Source organism: Priapulus caudatus, unplaced genomic scaffold (genome assembly GCF_000485595.1).
Source record: "Priapulus caudatus unplaced genomic scaffold, Priapulus_caudatus-5.0.1 Scaffold571, whole genome shotgun sequence".
NCBI lineage: Eukaryota > Metazoa > Priapulida > Priapulimorpha > Priapulimorphida > Priapulidae > Priapulus > Priapulus caudatus.
The window spans coordinates 158,147-179,304 of NW_014577632.1; the positions used below are offsets into that span (position 1 = coordinate 158,147).

At 43.9% G+C, this 21,158-nt stretch overlaps 1 protein-coding gene across 1 annotated transcript in view; it reads right to left on the reverse strand.

The window, feature by feature from the left end:
- Window positions 1-1,878: 1,878 nt before the first annotated feature.
- LOC106811758 (protein phosphatase 1 regulatory subunit 12A-like) overlaps window positions 1,879-21,158 on the reverse strand; it is a gene marked incomplete in the record, with an annotated part of 85,163 nt that continues 65,883 nt past the window's right edge. Inside the window, 13 exon segments of the mRNA XM_014815478.1 lie at window positions 1,879-4,034; window positions 6,151-6,201; window positions 7,490-7,537; window positions 8,129-8,233; window positions 9,075-9,167; window positions 9,437-9,499; window positions 9,892-10,025; window positions 10,563-10,713; window positions 11,100-11,216; window positions 11,505-11,628; window positions 14,204-14,536; window positions 15,064-15,146; window positions 16,740-16,820. Coding sequence (XP_014670964.1) covers window positions 3,948-4,034; window positions 6,151-6,201; window positions 7,490-7,537; window positions 8,129-8,233; window positions 9,075-9,167; window positions 9,437-9,499; window positions 9,892-10,025; window positions 10,563-10,713; window positions 11,100-11,216; window positions 11,505-11,628; window positions 14,204-14,536; window positions 15,064-15,146; window positions 16,740-16,820 — 1,470 coding nt within the window.

Consider the following 21,158-nt stretch of genomic DNA (forward strand, 5'->3'; position numbering starts at 1 on the left):
AGTTCAGGGAGTAACCGTATGGATAGGTGGGCTGTTGGAATGTTCTGTGCCTCTCATGTCTCAGCTGGAATACTTGTCTCAACCTTCAATCATGTCCAACTTGCTCATTGATATAGATTAAGGTCATGGGTTTATCGACAGTGGCGATTACGACTCGAAGTGACCTTATCCTATTTACTTTGAAGATTTCTTCTATTGTGTATTTTGGTGTGTTTTTAGTATCAGGCAGTGAATATATATATGTATGTGTTGGGTTAGAACCAAAGACTTTTTAGTAATTATTGCCGTGTGATAACTAGGAACGGCTGACGATCGTGGTAATGGCAACATCCATTTCATTAGGGTGGGAACATTTGTGCGTGGCATGTAGAGGGTACACACAAATTTGTACAATGTACTGCTTTGCTATCACAGGTGTTATCGCCTATTCTGTGATCTGAATGATGCGATGCGAGCTGTGGTGTTAGAGCACTGGCATGATCGTTGGTATCTGATAATAGCTGGTAGTGTGGTCGCAACTACTTGTAGCCGTGATGACATCGCAGTAAGCCTCAGCGTGTGCAGCTTGCCCAACCGAGTTTAGCAATCATTTTCAATGGCGTGAAAGCATGATTATGTAGTTGGAAAAATAAATCATCAATGTTGTAGATGAATGCACAAAATTAGGCATTATTACAGGAGTGAGTGAAAACGTTTTTATTTTTTTTCTCTCCTGATGATTATGTTAACGGGCATATTTTTCACTGTCCATAGCCGTGTAGTTATATGGAATATGTGGACGTGGTTAATTATAACACCTAATCGAATTTACCTAACGTTCTTGTAGCTGTATGTAATGGACCCTTTCGCGTTGCTGCGAAATGCGTGTTTGCCATAATTAAACGTAGTTTTAATTGTAGTTAATTTAAATGTTATTGGCATATCAACCAGTTTCTTTAAGCATTAAGATCACGTTTCTTTTCACACCCTAAAACATCAAATAAAACGGAACTACACATTTCTCGATCTTTTCCTGAAAAGTAGCTCACCCTGCTAAATCGCCAGCTTGGAACTTGTTATTTAGTGACTTAGTTCTAGCTTTATTACATTTGTCGCATAGAGCCCAAATTCGACTGCTTTATCTACACGTCGGTAGGGACAAAACCTACTGCCATGTGACAGGAGTATTGTGACACTGCAATGTTTTATAGGAACGTGACAAGTTTTGTGCACTTGTAGAAGCTAGGTTAGCCGAAACAACAATCATGACCAAAATGTGTAGTCTGGTTGGCATGCTGACATAATGCATCGTTAATTCTGTAATTACGTCTACATTAGGGATGTCTATACTAACATTATGTGACAGCAATATTAATTATCTTGATTGTATATATATATATAATTATGTGGCAGCTCTGCGGTGTCAGTAGATGTAAATATAAATTAATATTTTGATAATATAAAGGCAGTGTCTATTATTTCACAGCAATTTTGTGCCGGTCTCTATGCCGGCAGTTTGCTCATTTCAGTTTCCTTTCCTCATGGTTGACAATAAATCTGTTACGATTATAACAGCTGCGTTTCTCGTCAGATATTACTCGTTCTGTTCTGCTAAGAGATTCGCAATCATCAACATTATCACAAGCATACATTTTCCATGACCACTCCCCCTATAAAAGTATACATATTATAATAATTATTTTTTTAATCTGGAGGGAAGTAACTTGGCCCTGGAGGGATACTAATTTGTATTTCTTTGTAAGGGGGACGGTTGCCCCTATTCATTATTTCGTGTTTTTACAAATGGGATAATGCAGATAATTGTGAACTGCCTCTATAAACAATTATAATTATGGTTAATTTGCAAATCATCGCAAAATCAAACAAAGAACAGCGGAATCGAAGCTCACAGTTACCGATATTTTTTCCATAACAATAACGTTGTTCTGTACCTGCATATAATTTCTGTACAAAAGCCCTCACTTCATCAACCGCAGCAAGCCGAGGGCATGCTACACGCGACTATGCGGTGACCACGCTATAAAAGACTACGGTACGAATAAATATGACTGCGTATAAATATAGAGGCACTGCAGTCGGTAATGCAACCACAAGCTAGGCCTAATTTACGGTAGGCGTGAAAACAGCAGCATGCGGCCTCCACATTGCTGCTCACCAGTGCCTTTGTGGTTACAGGCTTTACATGCAAACAGCGAAGCGGATAGTAAATATCAAATTGGTAGAATGTATCTTTTCACGCAGAAGAGCACTAGAACAACAATCCTAGTCAAAAATCGCATGCACGCCGTGTGTCGATTAATCAAATAACAAACCAACAACGATCAAATAACATCGCCACTACCAATCACCTAGATCAACACCGATTAACAGGGTAGGTGCCGGCCGTCGATGTCTTAATCACATTACCTGATCTTTTGTAATTTGCAGACAGACCGACTCGGCAGTCATTTTCATTGGGTTGCGGGTTGCAAAATATGAGCATATAATGCGGGTATAAGTATGATACAACGAGATACAACCTACAGAATTACATAGCAATATAATCCATCACGGTATATCAACATAAACGGTGTGCGCGCTAACCAAACCGAGTGTATGTTGATCCAGATATTGGCCTACATTCCTACGTCTCATGACAGCAGCGAAATCAGGAAATGCGTGCAATTCATCGATGCTGATGACGCACAGGTAACAAAACCTGGAAACAATTCTGGCTATGGACCACTGCACATACACCATCGACAAAACAGAACGCCAAGACGAGAACGTCGCCGAACGAATTTCACGAAAAGGTTCTGCGAAAGTTGCGCGAGAGAAATCTAGACGCGCCACGAGATAGCAGTGCTGGGTTTTCTTTCCAGCTATGGTGCAGCGGCAACTACGACGGGTGCAACGTGATGACGTCACACACAGAGGTCATACGCTGAAGGTCACATCAAGCACAAGCAACTAGAACTCGATGAATACTGCGGTGGAGCTGCAGCAGATCCAGAGATCCGATCCAGAAATCCGATCCAGAGATCCGATCCAGAAATCCGATCCAGTGATCCGATCCAGAAATCCGATCCAGAGATCCGATCCAGAAATCCGATCCAGAGATCCGATCCAGAAATCCGATCCAGAGATCCGATCCAGAGATGCCGCTAACCTGCATAGCAGGTCTTTGCAACTCAATATCTCCACACGCCGTGACCTCGCGCGCAGACGCAGCAGCAGCCGACTACGCAGCTTTTATCTCCTCCAGCTAATCTCAGGAGGGGCAACTATGCACAATTCATTCATAAATGCAAATAATAATTGATAATCATGTAAGCCTCAATTGTTTGCAATCACGGAGATATGTGTATTTTGTGTGCTGTACATAATAAATGATATGATACAAAATTACGTGTATGATACAGATTATTATTAAAACACAGGTACGGCAACTCGATCGAGAACAATCATTACTATAATAACGTGAAGCCAAGTCTCAAGCTCGCGTGCATAAAAACCGTAGCAGGTGCACATGCCTCCTCCGCACCCAGAAGAAATCGAAAACGTTTTTCCGTTTTTTTAAACGAATCTAACGTGTAAAATCACGAGCCGAAAACCAGTGCGAACGGCAGACACATAATTGGGCACACCACAAATCTTTCAGGAAACATTGCAGTTATGAACACCTGACGTAACATCTACGTCATGTACAACTACATGTATACGCACGCGTACATACGCACATGCACATGCATACGCACGCATATACGTACAGGCACATGCACATGTATATGCACATGTACACCTACGTACACCTGCTTAGCTCCAATTAAGCAACGAACGAACGCCGCCTGCCTTCGAATAACACGGACCTCGTTCTCGCCTCGACACGTACGAAAAGCGTATGGAAAAGGTTTCTCCGGGGTCCGTCGGTATCCGTCGGTGTCCGGCAGTGACATCACTCGCGCTCCTCATTTAGACAGCTTGCTGATGACTCGTATCAAGGCGGCGTTCTCCTCTTTCAAACGCTGGTTGTCGCTGCGAAATGCATCCATCTCCTGAAACGCACGACACACGCGTTAGAACACACCAATTCCTCGCCGATCGACGACGCAAATGACGTGACATTTAAACAACTGCGAAACAACTACTGTATACGCCATATTTATCGCGTACAGATATTTTCGCGAATTCAGACTTGACGGACAATTTCGCGAGTGGTTAATTTCGCGGTCGGTGAATGCGTTTGCGAACTTCACAAAAATTAAACCACTGCGAAACGACACCTCGAACTTACAGCTATGAGCAATATAGCTGTAGGTATGTGATTGTGAATTACAATAGACTACCATAGCCGAGCAACGAATATCATACACACACACCTATTAAATATAGCTCATCATCTTATTATGTCCTATTACATAATGGAAAGCACAATGACACTAGACGACATTTTTCTACACGTCACATGTCTCCCTGCCAGGTATAATGTATACACTAGCTGCCTGAAACGTAAGCCTTTTTAATTCAATGAACAAAGAAATGTATTGCAAAACATAGGACGTGTTTAATTGTAACGCATTCACAGACACACAGAATACACAGACAAGCGACCTCTATCTAGCCATCCTGTCTCACCTAGAAACAAAATCGTTATATATTAACACTGATCAATGACACAAGGCTAAGCAATATTACAAGCAAGACAGTTACAAGCAGCTGTTCTCTTCTTTTGCAATATTACATCGCGCGTGGCTAGCAAGCGAGCAGAAGGGGGCGCCACTGTTCTATCACAAAATAATGCTCACCGATGTCGACTTGAACTAGATCGGGTTAGAAACAGTTAACATGAAGTCATGAACCTATCCTAACAAGCAGAGACATGTAGTGTGGTTCCACGCGAATATATCGATATTAAAGTCGCCACCCGTGAAGAGAGTACAGTCGCTCACATGCCATTAGTGTCTAGCTCTGATCCAGTAGTGAGGTGTTTCAGTTATACGTGTGTCATGCTTGAAACCATGCGCCTGAATCGCTTTCTTTTCGTGTTAGCGGTTTTCAGTTCTTATTACATTTATCAATTTCGCTCCATTTGTTTTCTTAAATTCGTTGTTATTCATAATTAATAACATATAATAATAATATTATTGTTGTTTTTAATATATCAAATACTACTGTTGCTGGTAGTTATGCTAGGTGGTTGGGAATTATTAATTTCGCGAGTCTCTATCCGAGCCGGTGACTGATGATCACGCGCACACTTCTAATACATCTCTCATGCTGAACGATCGTTAGAGCTCGATTCAAATTGCTTCCCGGCAACTCATCATGCTCGACAATAGCTTCGACAAACATCGCGAAACACAAGCGCCCGTCAACGTAGCAACAACGTCAGTAACAGCACGATGCATCGTACAAACAGCGAACCCTCCGCCTGCTGTTAAGACAGACACACACAGCGGTTTGTTTGTGTTGTTCGCCGGCAGGTGGCAGCACGCGCATGCACCGCGTGTGACGTCGTGCGTTACCTATTCTGAGCTTATCGGCTCAGCCTCGCAACAACGCGAGTCAGCGCTCGGTTCTCATCTCTCAATTTTTGGTTTTCGGCCTTTATGTTATCGAAGTTCTGAAAGACATGTAAGTACGTCAGCACGTGGCAGCCGCGGCGCCCTCTAGCGGGTAGAGTTGCTCGCCGCTCGTTCCTCGTATGCCGCGCGAGTTTCACGTCGTCGTCAACAGAACAGTGCGTAGGGATTATTTACGAAACGAAATCACTACCATCTGGCAAAGAATATAACGGAAAAGAATCGCCCGGCGAAACAAATACATATATGCAGCTGCTACCCACAGCAAATTAAATGAATACACTGCTCTTCAACGAACTCTCCCGAGTAATAGCGAGCATGCATAAGCACACAGCCGTCGCCACGACGCAGTGTCGAGGATGTTCGTAGGCAAGCACAACAAGTAATTCCGGCCGCATCGCATTACTATCTACACGAACGCACAGAGAAGAATAAGAGAAGGGCAGAGAGAGGAGGCGGAGCTGCGCACGCGACGACGGTAGAGTCCGTGCGGCGAGCGAGCGAAGAGCGAGGCGGCAGGAAAAGCGCAGAGCGGCGGCGACGGTGCAGGGGGGCGAGCGGACGAGAGAAACACGAAACGACGGCAAACCTTCACTTGCTCCTCCAGCTCGGATATCTTCATCTCTAGCGCTCGCCTCTCCTGTAATACGCACAGATGTAGGCGCTGAGCGCGCGGATCTCACATCACAGCGAGAACCTCTTAACAAGACGAGGATGCGCAGGAGAAGGGGAAATGAGGATAGAATCAAGGACGTGGCAGGGCAGGAATTGAGGGAAGTTTGCCAGATAGGGAAATATTGGGAGGAAATATAGATGTAAAGGGAAAGGTGCTAGACGGAAGAGGAACGAGAGAGAGTATAGATGGAAGGTGAAGGGTGCCAGAAAGGGGAGGTATAGGAAGCAATTAATGACAGAAGGGAAAAACATCAGGAATAAGGCAGCGCAATTAAGGCAGATGAATGGGACGACAGATGAGTGATGGGGGCACACGTGATCATGGTTAGGGAGAGAAGATAGGGTTAGGGACGGAAAGTGGCAGAGTGATAAGTGTGAGATGATCATATGATGGAGTATGATGAATCGCATGACGATGACCAAGGGAAAAGACCGGCGATATATTTCTGATGATAACGGATGATGATAGAAAGCGATCTGACACATGTAGGAGTGTGAGGGCGAGCAGAGGATGGATGCATGAAAGTATCTATTTGTTAGTCGAGAGCATGATACAGCTAGCCAAATAATGCGGTTATGAGGCTAAATAAGAATGTAGGAAAGTGCTACTGAGTTACCAGAGAACACACAGTCGGGTGACACGTTGGGCGGCCACTCATGGGAAGGACCAGAGGTTATGCCATCCTGCTATTTATCTAAACTATCCGTTGTACGTCTATGTAACATTTACTAATACTATAATAACAAAAAGAAGAGAGGGAAAAACACGCCGCTATCAACTGCGTCGTACAGCCGTCCCTCTCAATACAGATCTACAGTTTAACCTGAGTGTGAACATTATTTAGGATGACATGTTACCTTCCAATCAATCATTCAATCAAAAATGCCTATCAGGCTGTCACTAAATTCATCGTCTATGACAGCACGAGGATGAAATGCAGCAAAACAATATAACATCCGCCTGCTATAAGAGGAAAAAAATCGCCGCACCACATTTGAACACGCTTGCACTTGAGACGCCTAGCACTCCACGACAAGAAAAAAATGCACCGAAGCCATGCCAGTAGCGCTACCTGGTGACTGAATTGGCTTGCTACACGGTGAGACGTTTCACCGGGTACAGTTCTCGCTACAGAAGGACCACTCACAAACGAATATGCTGTTATAGCACACTGCTACCATGTGGGACTACTGAGTACTGACACGGCAAGAAACCACGAAAACAAGAAAAGCACCGTCGATCACTCACTTACCTTTCTATTAGCTTCGGCTGCAAGCTGCCCTATACTGCCATTCTTCAGCTGCACCGGAAAACAAAAACACAAACATTGTACACCTCAACATTGGTCAATATTGTATGCATGTGCGTGCCTATGCAAGTGTTTGTGTTTTTATACATGCATCTGTGATTGTGCACATGCATGCGCCTATGCGTACGCATGTGTGTAATTAAGAAAGACTTCACTTTTTGCCGTTATTTCAGTGGGATTTAAATTAATACCCTGATCGAAAATAAAATACATGGCTATTTCGATGGGTCAGTCTTCTATACATGTGAAATCGCCTTATGACAGTCATTTGTGTTGAATTTCTGCCCCAGTCCTTCTCTATTCATTGTTTATCCAAGGTTGTTTCATTCGTGGAGTGCAGTAAGAGTTGCAAAGGAAGCAGACTGCTAAAAATGTCATTTTATATGGTTAGTAAAGTTGTGTTATAAGTGTTTTGTTATTAAATATAATAAATAGATAATATAAATATAAATAATGTTACGTGATCAGTCAGGAAACCTAAGCATCATTGCCGTGCAAGCTGTGCTTGGCAATAGTAGCGCCTGCCCCCCCCCCCCAATTAGCTGACGAATCTCACGTACGACACACCCGCCACGAACTCACCGCTAACGCCTGATCCAACTTCTTTTTGATTTCCTCTAGGTCTCTCTCCCTGGTCTTCAGTTTGTCCTTCAGCTGTCTGTTCTCTGACTGAGTATCCTCATAGAGCTGTCAGAATGTAAGCCAGTGCATGTTACAGTCTGCTATGATGTTGTCAGCTCCCACCACACCACGCGGTGGGTCAACGTACGTAACCTTACACTGGTGCACTTTTACACGCGGAGTTTTTATTACTATGGACGTTATAGAGTTACACCGACCATACCACGCAACCAGGAGTGTCATATCAGATTATATATATGATCTATGATATATATGATCTATATTATATATGATCTATATGATCAATGTTATAACACTTCTGATGCAATGGTATGAAACATATAACTTTACACGGGTGCAATTTTACACAGTACAGGGACAGTAATTTGAACAAAGGTCATTTGAATGAGTGTCAGGAGGATCAATTGAGGGTTGTTTTCCATGTTTTTCAAGACTAGGATAAAAGGAGGAGGAAAATATTGGGCAATATTAGAATGGCAAAGAGGAATGGCACGGTAGCAATTAATATATAAATAAATAAATAAATAACATTACCAGTGCCAATGTTGATATTTATAATTTGACATGATTCAGTGAAAAAATAGCGTCGGAGATTGCTATAGACAAGGTAGCTCTAACTAATTAAAAAAAAGAGGGAATAATCAAGGTAGATCGAGGTCGGAGTAACACTAAAAGGTTAACACTAAACTGCAATTCCCTGTATGGGGTTCACTACGGACGGTGCTTATACTCATACTACTTTAATATATACTACTTATTAACTACTACTTATAATATACTACTTATTATACTAATTATATACTACTTATTATACTACTTATACTTATACTTATACTACGGACGCTATTATTTAGCCCACGACGATTAAACGTAGATGTAGACTCACCTTTTTGAAGTCTTCCTGAGAGCAAGGTTTCCTCGTGATCATGAAGCGTTCACTGATGGACGCAGGCTGCGCTCGAGATCTGTCACTGAGATTCTGCAGATAACAGATCAAGTGTCAGTGGTGCCATCAATAGTAAAAAATGCCAGAACAGTAAACAATGCCAACGATACTGTGATATTGCATGAAATTGTCAAGTGTAAGTGGTCAGTGGTGCCACCTACCAGCACAGAACAGTAAACAATGCCAACAATACTGCGATACTGCACAAGCCGACGAGAATGACATAGCAAGCTCAAGGTGTTTTGCGAAGCCACGACACGTAAAGATCGTGAGTCACCGATCCACAAATGTGAAACACTAACTTTCGAATCTTCCGGCTTAGAGTTGAGCACTTTCGTGGGTTCTTCCTCCTCTTCTTCATCTTCCTGCAATCGAGATGAATTTAAGTGCAGTAAACAGTTGCAATCCAGTGCAGCAAAACAGTTGGCATTCTCTATCAGCATTTACCTTTCTTTTAAGGAATGCACCCTGTAGAAATTTTACATCTGACAATCGGTACAACTGTACTGTAAAACACTCTGTTACAAGTCTGTCCTAGATTATATTAGGTGTGAATAATAATAGATTATTATTACTATTATTATTCACTCCTGATTATATTATACTATTTTCTTGTGCTCATAATATTCTGCTATCATGTAATGGATAATTCATCCAAATTGTATGGATGAGTTGGAAAACACACAGATAAAGAGTAAAGATAAAAGTAGGAAGCAAAGATTATGGTGACGGTGCGTGATAAACCTGGGTTACGTACGTCTGCTATTATGGTGCCAGTACCGCGTCGCTGTCGCACCTTCTGTTTCCGCCTCAGGTTGGCTTCTCGCCTCCTCTCCATCTCTTCCATTTCCTGCTGCTTTTTATCTGGCTTCTGCTCATTCTCCTTGTCATCTAAAGCAGGAAGACACGCTGCATCAACAGAGTATGTCTGCCTTCCTCATTCGCCACTGATATCACAAACGCAGCCTCCTCTCGCACTCCACGTCGAGTTTACACATCTCTCTGCATGCTGCACTCTCATTCTGACTGAGAACACAGAAGACTCCTCACGTACTCCTTACCTTCATTACGTACTCACAACTCCTATTCATGCTCAACTAAACATACTCTTACAACAGTATGATATAGATTATCTTTTGACTTGTGTAAAAAAAATCATGATTAATCTATAAATTTAACCGGTTTACATCGATTTCGATAACCCATCTAGTCGTCTTTGTCAAGCTGAAGGAAGTTACTTAAGCACATTGCTATTACTAACAGGTTAAATAAATGGAATTACCATAAATAAATACCTGACAATTTCGGTATAAACACTAACGTTAGAACTCACTAACCCCAACATCGTTTCTCCTTATCTCTCGTCCAGCCTTCCCCGTTTACCTCTCTCATCTCGCATACGTCTCCACGCCCTGCTGGAAAACTTACCCGTCTTTCCTACCGGCTTTCTTACGGGCTGACTCACTGACTGCGTGGCCGCGGGTGTAGACGTGCCGACCTGCCCCATTAGTCTCCTTCTGCCTCCTGGTGAAAGAGGAGGACCATTGCCTTCCGGAACTGCCAGCTTGGGTTTGTCCTGCTACAGTGACAACGACGCTCCGTTAGAGACTTCTTCACTCGCAAATGATTTCGTCGAAAATTGCAGTAAAATCAACATCAGTAAAAAAGCAACTTACATGCATGTGCAGGGAAACAAATAAAAAACCGCAAAGAATTAGTAGCATTTTGTTAACCATGACCAATTATTCACTTATTATGAGCATTCTTACTCACTGATATGACGAAACTCAATCTCAGAAGCGTAATATGTTGTCGATGATGTTTATTTTACATGTGGTGGCAATGGCAGTGTGCCTGCACGTAAACACGCACACGGATGCGCGCATGCACGCACAGGTACACACACAAACACAAACACACATGCGCACACATGCACGCACGCATGTATGCAGAGCAGGTACTTACAGCAGATTTGTCGAGCAGACTCGGTATTCGAGATTTCTCCGGAGTCTTGTTCTCTGTCTGCTTTTGCTCCTCCTGCTGCTTCCTCTCCCTGTCCTTCTTCCACTGCTCCATTTGTTGCTGTGCGAACAATAGAGACAGCATGATGACACAGCACAGCCAGATTATACGACATTATAGCACAGGCGTGACCTCAGTAACCACAACGATCTCTACTAAGGCATGACTTCAGTTACCATGATGACCTCTGTAAGGCAGTGATCTCAGCCACCATGACCTGAGTCATGACAATGACCTCTATATGGACATGACATCAGTCATGATGAACATTGACCTCTACACAGCGGTGACCTCAGTCATGACAATGACCCCCCTACACGGCCGTGACCTCACATCGCACACACACACCTGCGCCTCAGCAATCTCTTCTCCTGTCACGCCCTGCGTCGAGCGTCTCGTCTGTCTCGCGAGACGCGACCTCGCCTTGCGCTTCGTCTCAGATTCCTCGTCCGGAGTAGGCGGCACCACTGACCTACAGCACAGCCAAGCAAGGACAACAACACAGTCACATAGCTGTGTCAGCACACACACACACACAGACACACACATTGCTAATAATAATCAGTGCAAATGGGCATAGTGCAAACGGTGTTTTAGTATCAAACGCAGTATGTGAGTAGAGTTCTATACTAGCTACTAGGGGTGTAACGATACATTTTGTTTCGATTCGGTTCGGTTTTTGGTTTTTGCTCTTCGGTTCGGTTATTTTCAGTAGTAAAAATGCTGACAAGATGAGAAAATCTTCCCTCCATTTTGAATAACAAGAGCCGCAGAGCGTCTGGGCTCATCTGAGGTCTGTTGCTACGGTTATAAACGTAACATTTACGTCGTGCGTAGTGACACCTTTGTTAGGCGCAGATATACAGATACGCAGTTGCGTACACATCATTTCAGCAACCTTCTGCATTCTGCATACCTCCCAAATCCAATTGGTCGATACAAATCGCGTGCCTGAAACTCCTGTTTTATGTGACCCTAACCCTAAACCTAACCATATTAAAAAAAAATAATTTAATTGTAAAAATTATTTGTTGTTATGAAATTGTTGTAAATAAATCATGTAAACATTTTCCTTAATTGGAAAGAAATAGTTAAATGGATAAAGATAGAAAAATACAGAAAACAGGTAAATAATAAAAAATCTGATGGAATTCGATCCAAGGACCTTTGAGCCGTAATCCTGTGCTGTAGCCGTTGGGCTATCGAGGCATATTGGGTTTCCAGATTATGGATGTGCCATGAATATGAGAACACTGTGACATCATTGAGGCAGTTCAGGAATCCATGTTTAACCCTCCTCTTGAGGGTCAAAAGGTTATCAGACATTTACTCTTCGCACGTCAGTGGAAAGCACATTTCATGGTCCTTTCAATAAAGTGATAAAAATGGCAAGTCAGCGCTGAAACAAAAAAGTTTTCCACTCTGTCCGTTAGGCCACGTCCTCAGAAAATGTCTGATATCTGACTTTTCCCACACTGCCCTTTGACCTGTGACCTCCAATTTCGGCGCATGATGCTATATACCGACTATCACGAGCCTAGGTCGAGCCATTTAGATTTGTGCCGCAATTCTGCATTTCCGACTATGTCAGATGAGCTAATAATAATACCTATCATAATATTATATATCACGATATCAAACGCATTGGATATTTTCTTCAGCGGCACGAATGACCAAAATCTCACGCATTGTCACCCCGCACACGCTGAGAATAGTGCGAGGGACGGGGCTTGGCGTAAGTGCTGACTGCTGAGCTGTTTGCTCGCCGTGTGCGCCCCCTAACTGAGAGTGGGTTGAATCTATTTCCCGGAACCGAACCGAGAACCGAAACGGAAAAAAAGAAAAGAAAACCGAACCGAACGGGATGTACCGCGATAGAGTTTCAATCGCGGTTAATCGTTACACCCCTACTAGCTACCGCTATACTTACTATGTACTTTCGCTATATACATTTCACGCTGTTTTAGTATTACCAAGCACCGTTTAAAATGTACGCCGGTCAGATGTTAAAATGTTGTTGCTATAAGTCTCTCACAATTAGGTTTAACATGCAGACCTACAGTCAAACCTGTGTTAGCCTGTCTATGAAGGATCCTTGTGGCATTTCCCTTGAATGGCAGTAATACCGTGAAACCACCAATTGATACAGAATCGTCACCTGTCTCCAAAGGATTTTTGGAGTCTTGCTTAGAGTGACCTGCCTAATTACAGGTGAGTATATACAGGTTTGACTGTATTCTCACAGGTATAAATAAATAATGCTAACGAGGTGGTAATAGGGAGATATAACACCGAATCATACGCTCGTGGGCTGACGGGGAACTTGGGATATGGCCTTCGCAAAATGCCAGCCACTCAAGTCATGGTCGCACGGCGAGCCATCAGCTTCCAGCAATGCAACAAGCAGTCTAGTCATCCTTCACAGTGAGCGCGCTTTGTGCGAACGGATGCTGGTGTTTCAGCTCTGCGGCTTTTTTCTCAGAAGCCAGCCGACGTGGCTCAGACACATTTCACGCGCAATTGCCCTGCGTTTGTACAGGTGTACGTGCATGAGCTTCTCAGCCTCACAGTCCAGATTCCACCACTCAACTACGGAAGATTGGTTTCACGTATATCTGGTCAGGGGCTCGATATGACCTGATATATACAGCTCATTTATGGAGGAAAAGCAGAGGTGTGCTAGCCATTGTCACTCCCACATTCAAATAACAGAGGTGCAACAATGACTTTGGGTCCCTGAAGATATCAATCAGGCATGCACACATGAGGGGGAATATATAAATTGGGGGGGGGGGAAATGCGTGCCAGCCAGTGGTCATGCACAGATAGATCAACTCATGCAATCAGCCACGCAGCACACAGAAAGTACACACGAAAGCCAAAAAACGTGCGCGTATAGCATGCAGCGTACATGCATTGCGCACATATGCGCTACAGATAAAAGGGGGAGCGGCAGTGGCAGTGGCAGATGGCATCTCTTGAACGTGTGTCAGCAGCGGCTGCGAGGGAAGGGGTATCTGTCAATGTAGGTGGCGCTGCTGATGTACCTCCGGGTGTGTCGCCTCTCCGTTGCCGTCGTCATGGTAACCGCTGTCGACTCGGTGATCTCATTCAGTCGTTGCCTGAGATGCAGCAGGGTGGCGGACGGCGGCGGGCTGGTCGCCACGGCAACGGCCATTGACGGCGCCGCCGCCGTCGTCACGTTCGGCGTCATAACGCTCGTCGTCGTGGAAATGCTCGTCGTCGTGGCAACGCTCGTCGTCGTGGCAATGCTTGCCGGCACGGTAATGCTGCCTCTGGCCATAACTTTCCGTGTTAGTACAGAGTAGGGCTGTGATAGTTTTCTATTTGCCAAACGTTGTGAGACTGGATAGCTATATCTACATGCAACAAGGGAGAAACACACGCACTGTAACAATCACGCACACCACAAGATATTTATATGCATGCAAGGTATTGAAAAAAGAGTTAGCCACACTAGTTTACAAGTATGCCCAAATCACAATGTGACTACTTACGGGGAGAAAGATAGTGAGTGACATATACAAATATCTAATTAAAAATAAAAATATCGAATTCAACATTATAAATATGTGATTCAACATCAGGAACTTCTAAATCAACATCGAGCGTGGAATGTACAAAGGATCTGACTTCAAAAGCATTCGAATTTCATAATTTGGATGCGAAATGTACGAGCCGAATCCAAACAACACAGAAAGCAGCCATGAATAGTAAGAAGATAAGCTCTCTGCATGAAGATCGAGAAAAAAAGAGTGCAGACAATGACTGGCACGTCGCTGCAAAAAGTTCCTTAGCCACCAAAAGATGGCGCTGCGCGCCGGCCAGTCGTGCAATGGCCGCTGCACACGTGAGCTCCTCGCAGGGGGTCGCCATGCCGCCGTACCTGTTCTCGGTTGTGGGAACCTGAGTGACGGGGGTCGTATCTGGCGCGGGGGCAGACACGGGTCGCGATAGTCGGCGATGTTTCTGCAACGACAAACACTCGCGTTTAAAAAAATTAAACACATCTACGAGCACAGAGAGCAGAGGGAATTGAATGAGGAAGGACAAGGGAGTGAATAAACAATAGCTACATTGGGCAGGGTTCTAGCCCCAGGTACTTCAGAAGACATGTCTGGCAATCGGGCTGCTATCATACCCGAATATTAATTGCAGTCATTTACGCATATCACGAGCAGCACTAATACACAAGTAATCAGTTCTCTTTGGGTACAGTACTCTATCAGTTCAGAGACTTATACATCAAGCTGTGAAAACGCAGCATGATTGTGTTGGGAATGATAAAAAGTAAACACAGCTGGACATTAAAGTGGATAAACAAAAAGCCGTACTACATACACCTACTGTGAGCATACTTGCAGTATGCAAGTATCACGAAATGTTCTTATTGAGTCAGAAATGTGCTCCGAACTAGAGGATTTTGAAACAACGTCCGACAGAGTTTCCGTCATTTCGGCTTATAGATACACATAAATTATGTTGAGCGAAGGGGGTACGCTAACGCAAATAGTTCCTGGAAAGAAAACCGTGTATATTTGTTTGCTCATTGTGTAATGGGAGAGATGTGATGTGAGTAATGTGGATTCGAAAAACATTCAGTGTGATTTAAACAAATTTCAAAATTTTGTACTGAACAAACATATAATAATGAATTATAACTTGTTTTATCATAGAAAAGAACTGTTAGCGATCGCTCGGCTGTGTCTCGGATGTGTAAACATCACTGTGGCGCTACTTTCATAAGACAAGTACTCTCGTTTAGATTTTGTAAAGGAATGTTATGTAAGTAGCAACACAAATGAGGTCTAGTGAATTTATGCAACATAGACGAGCTCACGGTAGGTATAACTATACATTTTGCTGCGAGAACATGCCATTTTAAGGCACGTCAATGAGGCAATAAAGGCATGTCAGAGGATTTACGTAATGTCGCGAGTTAGCTTCAGCTTTTAAGGCATGTCAAACCAGACATGCATTAAAGGCCTGGGGAGAACCATGCTTAGGGTAGAATTGAATGCATGAACATGTTTGATGAGAATTGGCAACCAGACAGCGTTCTGCACCATGTTTCGGGTTATGTTTATGGTGTTCTCAGGGTAGAACGGATGGTGGTCCAAGATACTATCAGGGTCTAATCCAAACCATTTTTCATACTGAATACCGGCACCCAAATTACAAAATTCATAAAACGCCAAAATTAGCAGAGCTCTGAAAATTGTGAAAATTAAATGTAATATTAAAAATATATCTAGTGGTTCATTCTGTTACTTATCTGAGGTAAAAATAAAACATATCCTTGGATATATTGAAAACAATTGTGTTATATAACAGGATGTTATTAATTTTAATGTTATAATACATCTACGGGCCTATACCTAAAAAACATTTTCGGTCCGCTGCGCTCGCCAACGGTCCCATAATTTTTTTTAGGCTTGCTAAGCTAGCCTTGGTTCCCCATATTAAGCAGCTATATTAGTCCCTGACTACGCCAAGTCAGGGGAGAATGGATGACCGTACAAGATACTGTATGCCATATCGAGTACACCATAGGTCACAGACCTCTTCCTGAGTCTCTTCTGGAAGTTCCTGAAATTTTGCTTTCCGACGCAGCGCTGGTTCCTCTGGCTTCACTTCCTTTCGCTGAAATAGTCAGTGACACGAACGACATTAGTCCCTCCAAGGGGTACACGGTGGTGACAGAAGTGGCATCGGTGGACAGAAAACATTGTCTATAGAGCTCACATGGTAATACAGGTATGTGTGGATAGATGACAATATTCTCTACGGGGATCACATGATGACACGGGTACGGGTGACATTATTCTCTCCAAAGCTCATTAGATGACACAGGTCATGGATGGTTAAGATAACAGATATCATAGGTGTAGCAGGTCACCATAGATCATAGATGGGCAGTGATGGTATGCATGAAGAAAGAGACAAGCTGAGAAGCAGACAGTAAAACATACAGGTATGCACCTAAGCAGACAGGAGGGCAGCAGCGATGCAGGCAGGCAGCCAGGAAACAGGGCATGGATGTACACAAACATACTGGCAAGTTGGCAGGCAGGCAGTCAGGTAGGCAGGCAGTCAAGAAACAGGGCAGGGGGTGTACGGGGCAAACAAACTCGGCAGGTTGGCAGGCTAGGCAGGCCGGCAGCCGCAGGAAACAGGGCATGGATGTACACAAAGGCAGTACTGGGCAGTTGGCACGGGGCAGAGCCAGCAGGCAGTCAAGAAAAGCGGCATGGGGTGTACACAAACAGACCTGGCACGTTGGCAGGCAGGCAGGCAGCAGGTAGGCTGACAGCACAGGGCAGTCGCTTAAAAGGAATACCTAGACTCGTGTGGGTCTAGGATTTAGCTGGCAGATACAACTGTACTTACACGGTATAACAAATCTCGTCTATAGCCCACTCTACTTTGTTACCAGATACGCGGCTGAATTTAATGGTTATAATTAATTATACAGCAACGCTAGGGGGAGGCTGGGAACGAATTTGACACGGGCCATTGACTACCGCGCCGAGCCGTGGCTGGCCACCGTGAATAAGTTGCGCGATTTACCAATATATTTGGGCATGTTACAGACCGAGTGCCTAATCACAAAGGTGTAATTATATTTATAGCCTAAATCTATTTAACCGAACGAGGTGTTTCATGTTTAGGACACATTTATCCAAGTAATAGTAACTGAAACTATATGTCGTTATGAAGATATTACAATCCTTTTGCTTTTAAATTAATAAATAAGAAATCACCCTGTCTGTAAGCCCTGGCTGAAAAGTCGTTTTTGCGCGCAACTTTTCGAGATCGTGCGCTTTGGAGTGGCGCGACCCGGTCGTTGTAATCAAAACTGTAGGGTGCGTAGTTTTACAAACAGTGTAAAGATATTTCTAATGGTGAGTTAAACCAATAAAAACTTTTAAGTGTAGCGTGAATTTTAACGCTAAATTAAACTTAAAATAGAGCCTAGAAGCCCCTAGAGTAAAGAGGATCCTGTTAACAGGGAGGAGAGACAGCGAGGGCGAGCAATCCGGGCAGGTGCAGTGGCAGACAGGCCAGGAGAGGTAGCGGACGACACAGGAGAATGATACAAAGAACAAGTGAGGCCAGGCAGTGAAGCTGGAGGTATCATAGGCAGGCACTGAGTGTAAAGTTAATAGTTCCATGTTTTCAGCATACCCTGATCAGTTAGTAAGGCAGCCAGGAGGATGGGAGTCATGCTAAAAACGGTATAATACAGGGCATCATGCCAGCCGTAAGAGGGGTTTCTTTTGTTGTTGTTTAAAAAAAACGTTTCATTTGCTCGGTAAGCTAGCAGCCTGGTAAAAGCCTCTTCTATATAGTGGTATTCCCTTCACCACTTTGGTTTTCTCTATGCGATAAATCTGCTTATAGGTCGCTTCGGCGAACGTGGAATTCAGGATTTGATATTAATTTTTATTTAAAGGTATTTACTGATTGATTAATATTCATCCATAATAAACAATATTGTGTAAATTCTTGGTTAGTGGTTATGCATAGTGTAACGCTTGCATTAATGGGTTGAGAAATGTGGTCTAAACTGGAAACTGAGATAGAGAGGAAGGGAATACCAGTGGTAGAAGCTGGGGCGGTGAAAACATGTGTGGTGGATTTTACGTTTGAGTTGCCTAGAATGTGTTGACTGATTTTTAATATGTATTCTTTTACAACTTATTGCCGCATGACTGAAACCTTATGTGTTGAAACTAGTAAACCAGTGTTGGTAAAGGCTAAAACACAAAATTTCCTGTGATATCTAACAATATAGATGAGGCAACCCTGATTGTTTGTGTTTGTTTTGGTTTGGAAGCAATGGCTGTGAAAAAACTGACGGTTTCAACATAGAGGAACATATAAGGATATTATATAGGATAAAGTTATATAATAAAGGTGAGTTAGTGGGCAGGCGGTGTGGTAATCCCTATCAGCAGCTAATGCTTATATATGTAAATAAGCAGCCTGGCAAGCAGTCTAGTAGCTACAAAGCATGTACCTTCGCACCGAGGGCTGTCATAGCCTGTAAGGCCGTTGCGCAAGAGAATGGCAGCTTTAACCGATAACGCGGTTAATACAGTGCCCAGCTAAAACTCACAGCACAACTGTCAACAAGCGTCAGGTAACAAGCAAGCAGCGCAACCAGCAATTACTATTCAATATATACTTCCAGTGTCACAGAGAGCACTTCGTTGTAGAGAATATTGCCTCTGAGACACTGACAGAAGCATATGTAGATTTGTCACGATTAAAACATCTCTGTGCTGTGGCATTAAGTAATGTTACATATGTGGACCATAGCACAAACAAACTGTGGTCCCCTCACTATTTAGAATGTTACTAGCAGAGTGAAAGCAATTGTGTGAGTAGCTGCGTCGGCAGGATGCAGCAACACTGGTCAGCACAAACCTCCACCAACACATGCAATGTGGCCTCTCGATGTTCTCCTTCTTGAGCTGTACATCGTTGTGTGAAGCACGCACGCACGCACGCACGCACGCACGCACGCACGCACGCACGCACGCACGCACACACACACACCTTAGAGACACCTCCTTCACCCCTCACTCATACACACTCATGTGCATGCACACACGCACTCCCCAACTAACCCCTACACACACACGCACGCCCGCACGTGCACGCACACGCACAGATACACACACGTAGAGAAACCTCCTTCATCCCTCTCTCATACACACTCATGTGTACGCACATACTCACACACACGCACGCACACGCACGCACGCACGCGCACGCGCACGCACGCACGCACGCACGCACGCACACACACACACACACCTTAGAGACACCTCTGTCACCCCTTTCTTATACACACTCATGTGCATACACACATTTTCACCCCTTATACAAAATCGAGAATATACTTCCGGTTGGGTCTCAGAACCCCCATCCCCCCCACCAAAAAAGTGAGATGAAATTGAATTTTCCCATTCAATCCCCGTGAAAATTCAATATCCCAACTCTCAATAGGTCTATTCTAATTTTGAATGAAGCAAGGATTTAACTTTCGTGAGCAGTGATAAGACTAAGGATTTTGAAAAAAAAATCGTATATGGGGAATGCGTCCAAAATTAACCATCTGAGTTTCAGTAAAATAATGTCATTCTTGGAACAAGTTACAGCCATTTTACAGTAGATGTATGTCACGTTCCATTTCTGTAATAATACATTAGGAGAGTATGAATAGCGATGACGGATTTGTAGATAAATATCCAGTATTTATTGTTTGTAAAATATTAAATTTTTTCCCCATTTTCTTCCTGAAAGTAGGGGGGATGAAAGCCACCCCACCTCAATAAGTGTGGGGGTATATACCCCCATCCCCCCGCTATCTACGCCCCTGTCAGATGAACTCAAATTTGACTTTTGATATGCATACAAATATTCATAATCATAATCTTTGTTAGCAGTACTCTACAGGTGCCGCGGAACGATTTTTGAAGTGGGGGTGCTCAATTTGTTACGCTCGACAGTGGCCAATGCAGGTTTTCGAGGAGGGTGGTAAGAAACATGCGGGGTATGCCGGTCCTCCCCCAGAAAATTTTGAATCCCCCCTTTTCCTCCTGAAAGTAGGGGGGGGTGATTGTACACGCCATCCCCCCCACGTCAATAAGTGGGGGGGATGCATCCCCCCCATCCCCCCCGCTATCTACGCCCCTGCACGTGCGAAAGCACACATACATACATGTGCCATTTGACACACACGCCCAGACATGCACGCACGCACATACCAATGCATGCACGCACGCACCACATATACAAACCAACACACACACACACACACATACACACACACACACGCACGCACGCACGCACGCACGACGAGGCACCAGACACACCACAACCCCCAGCCCACATTACACACCATACACGACACCACCACCCCCACCCTACCCGCGAGCGGGACCAGTCCACCACCAGTGCTGCTGCTGC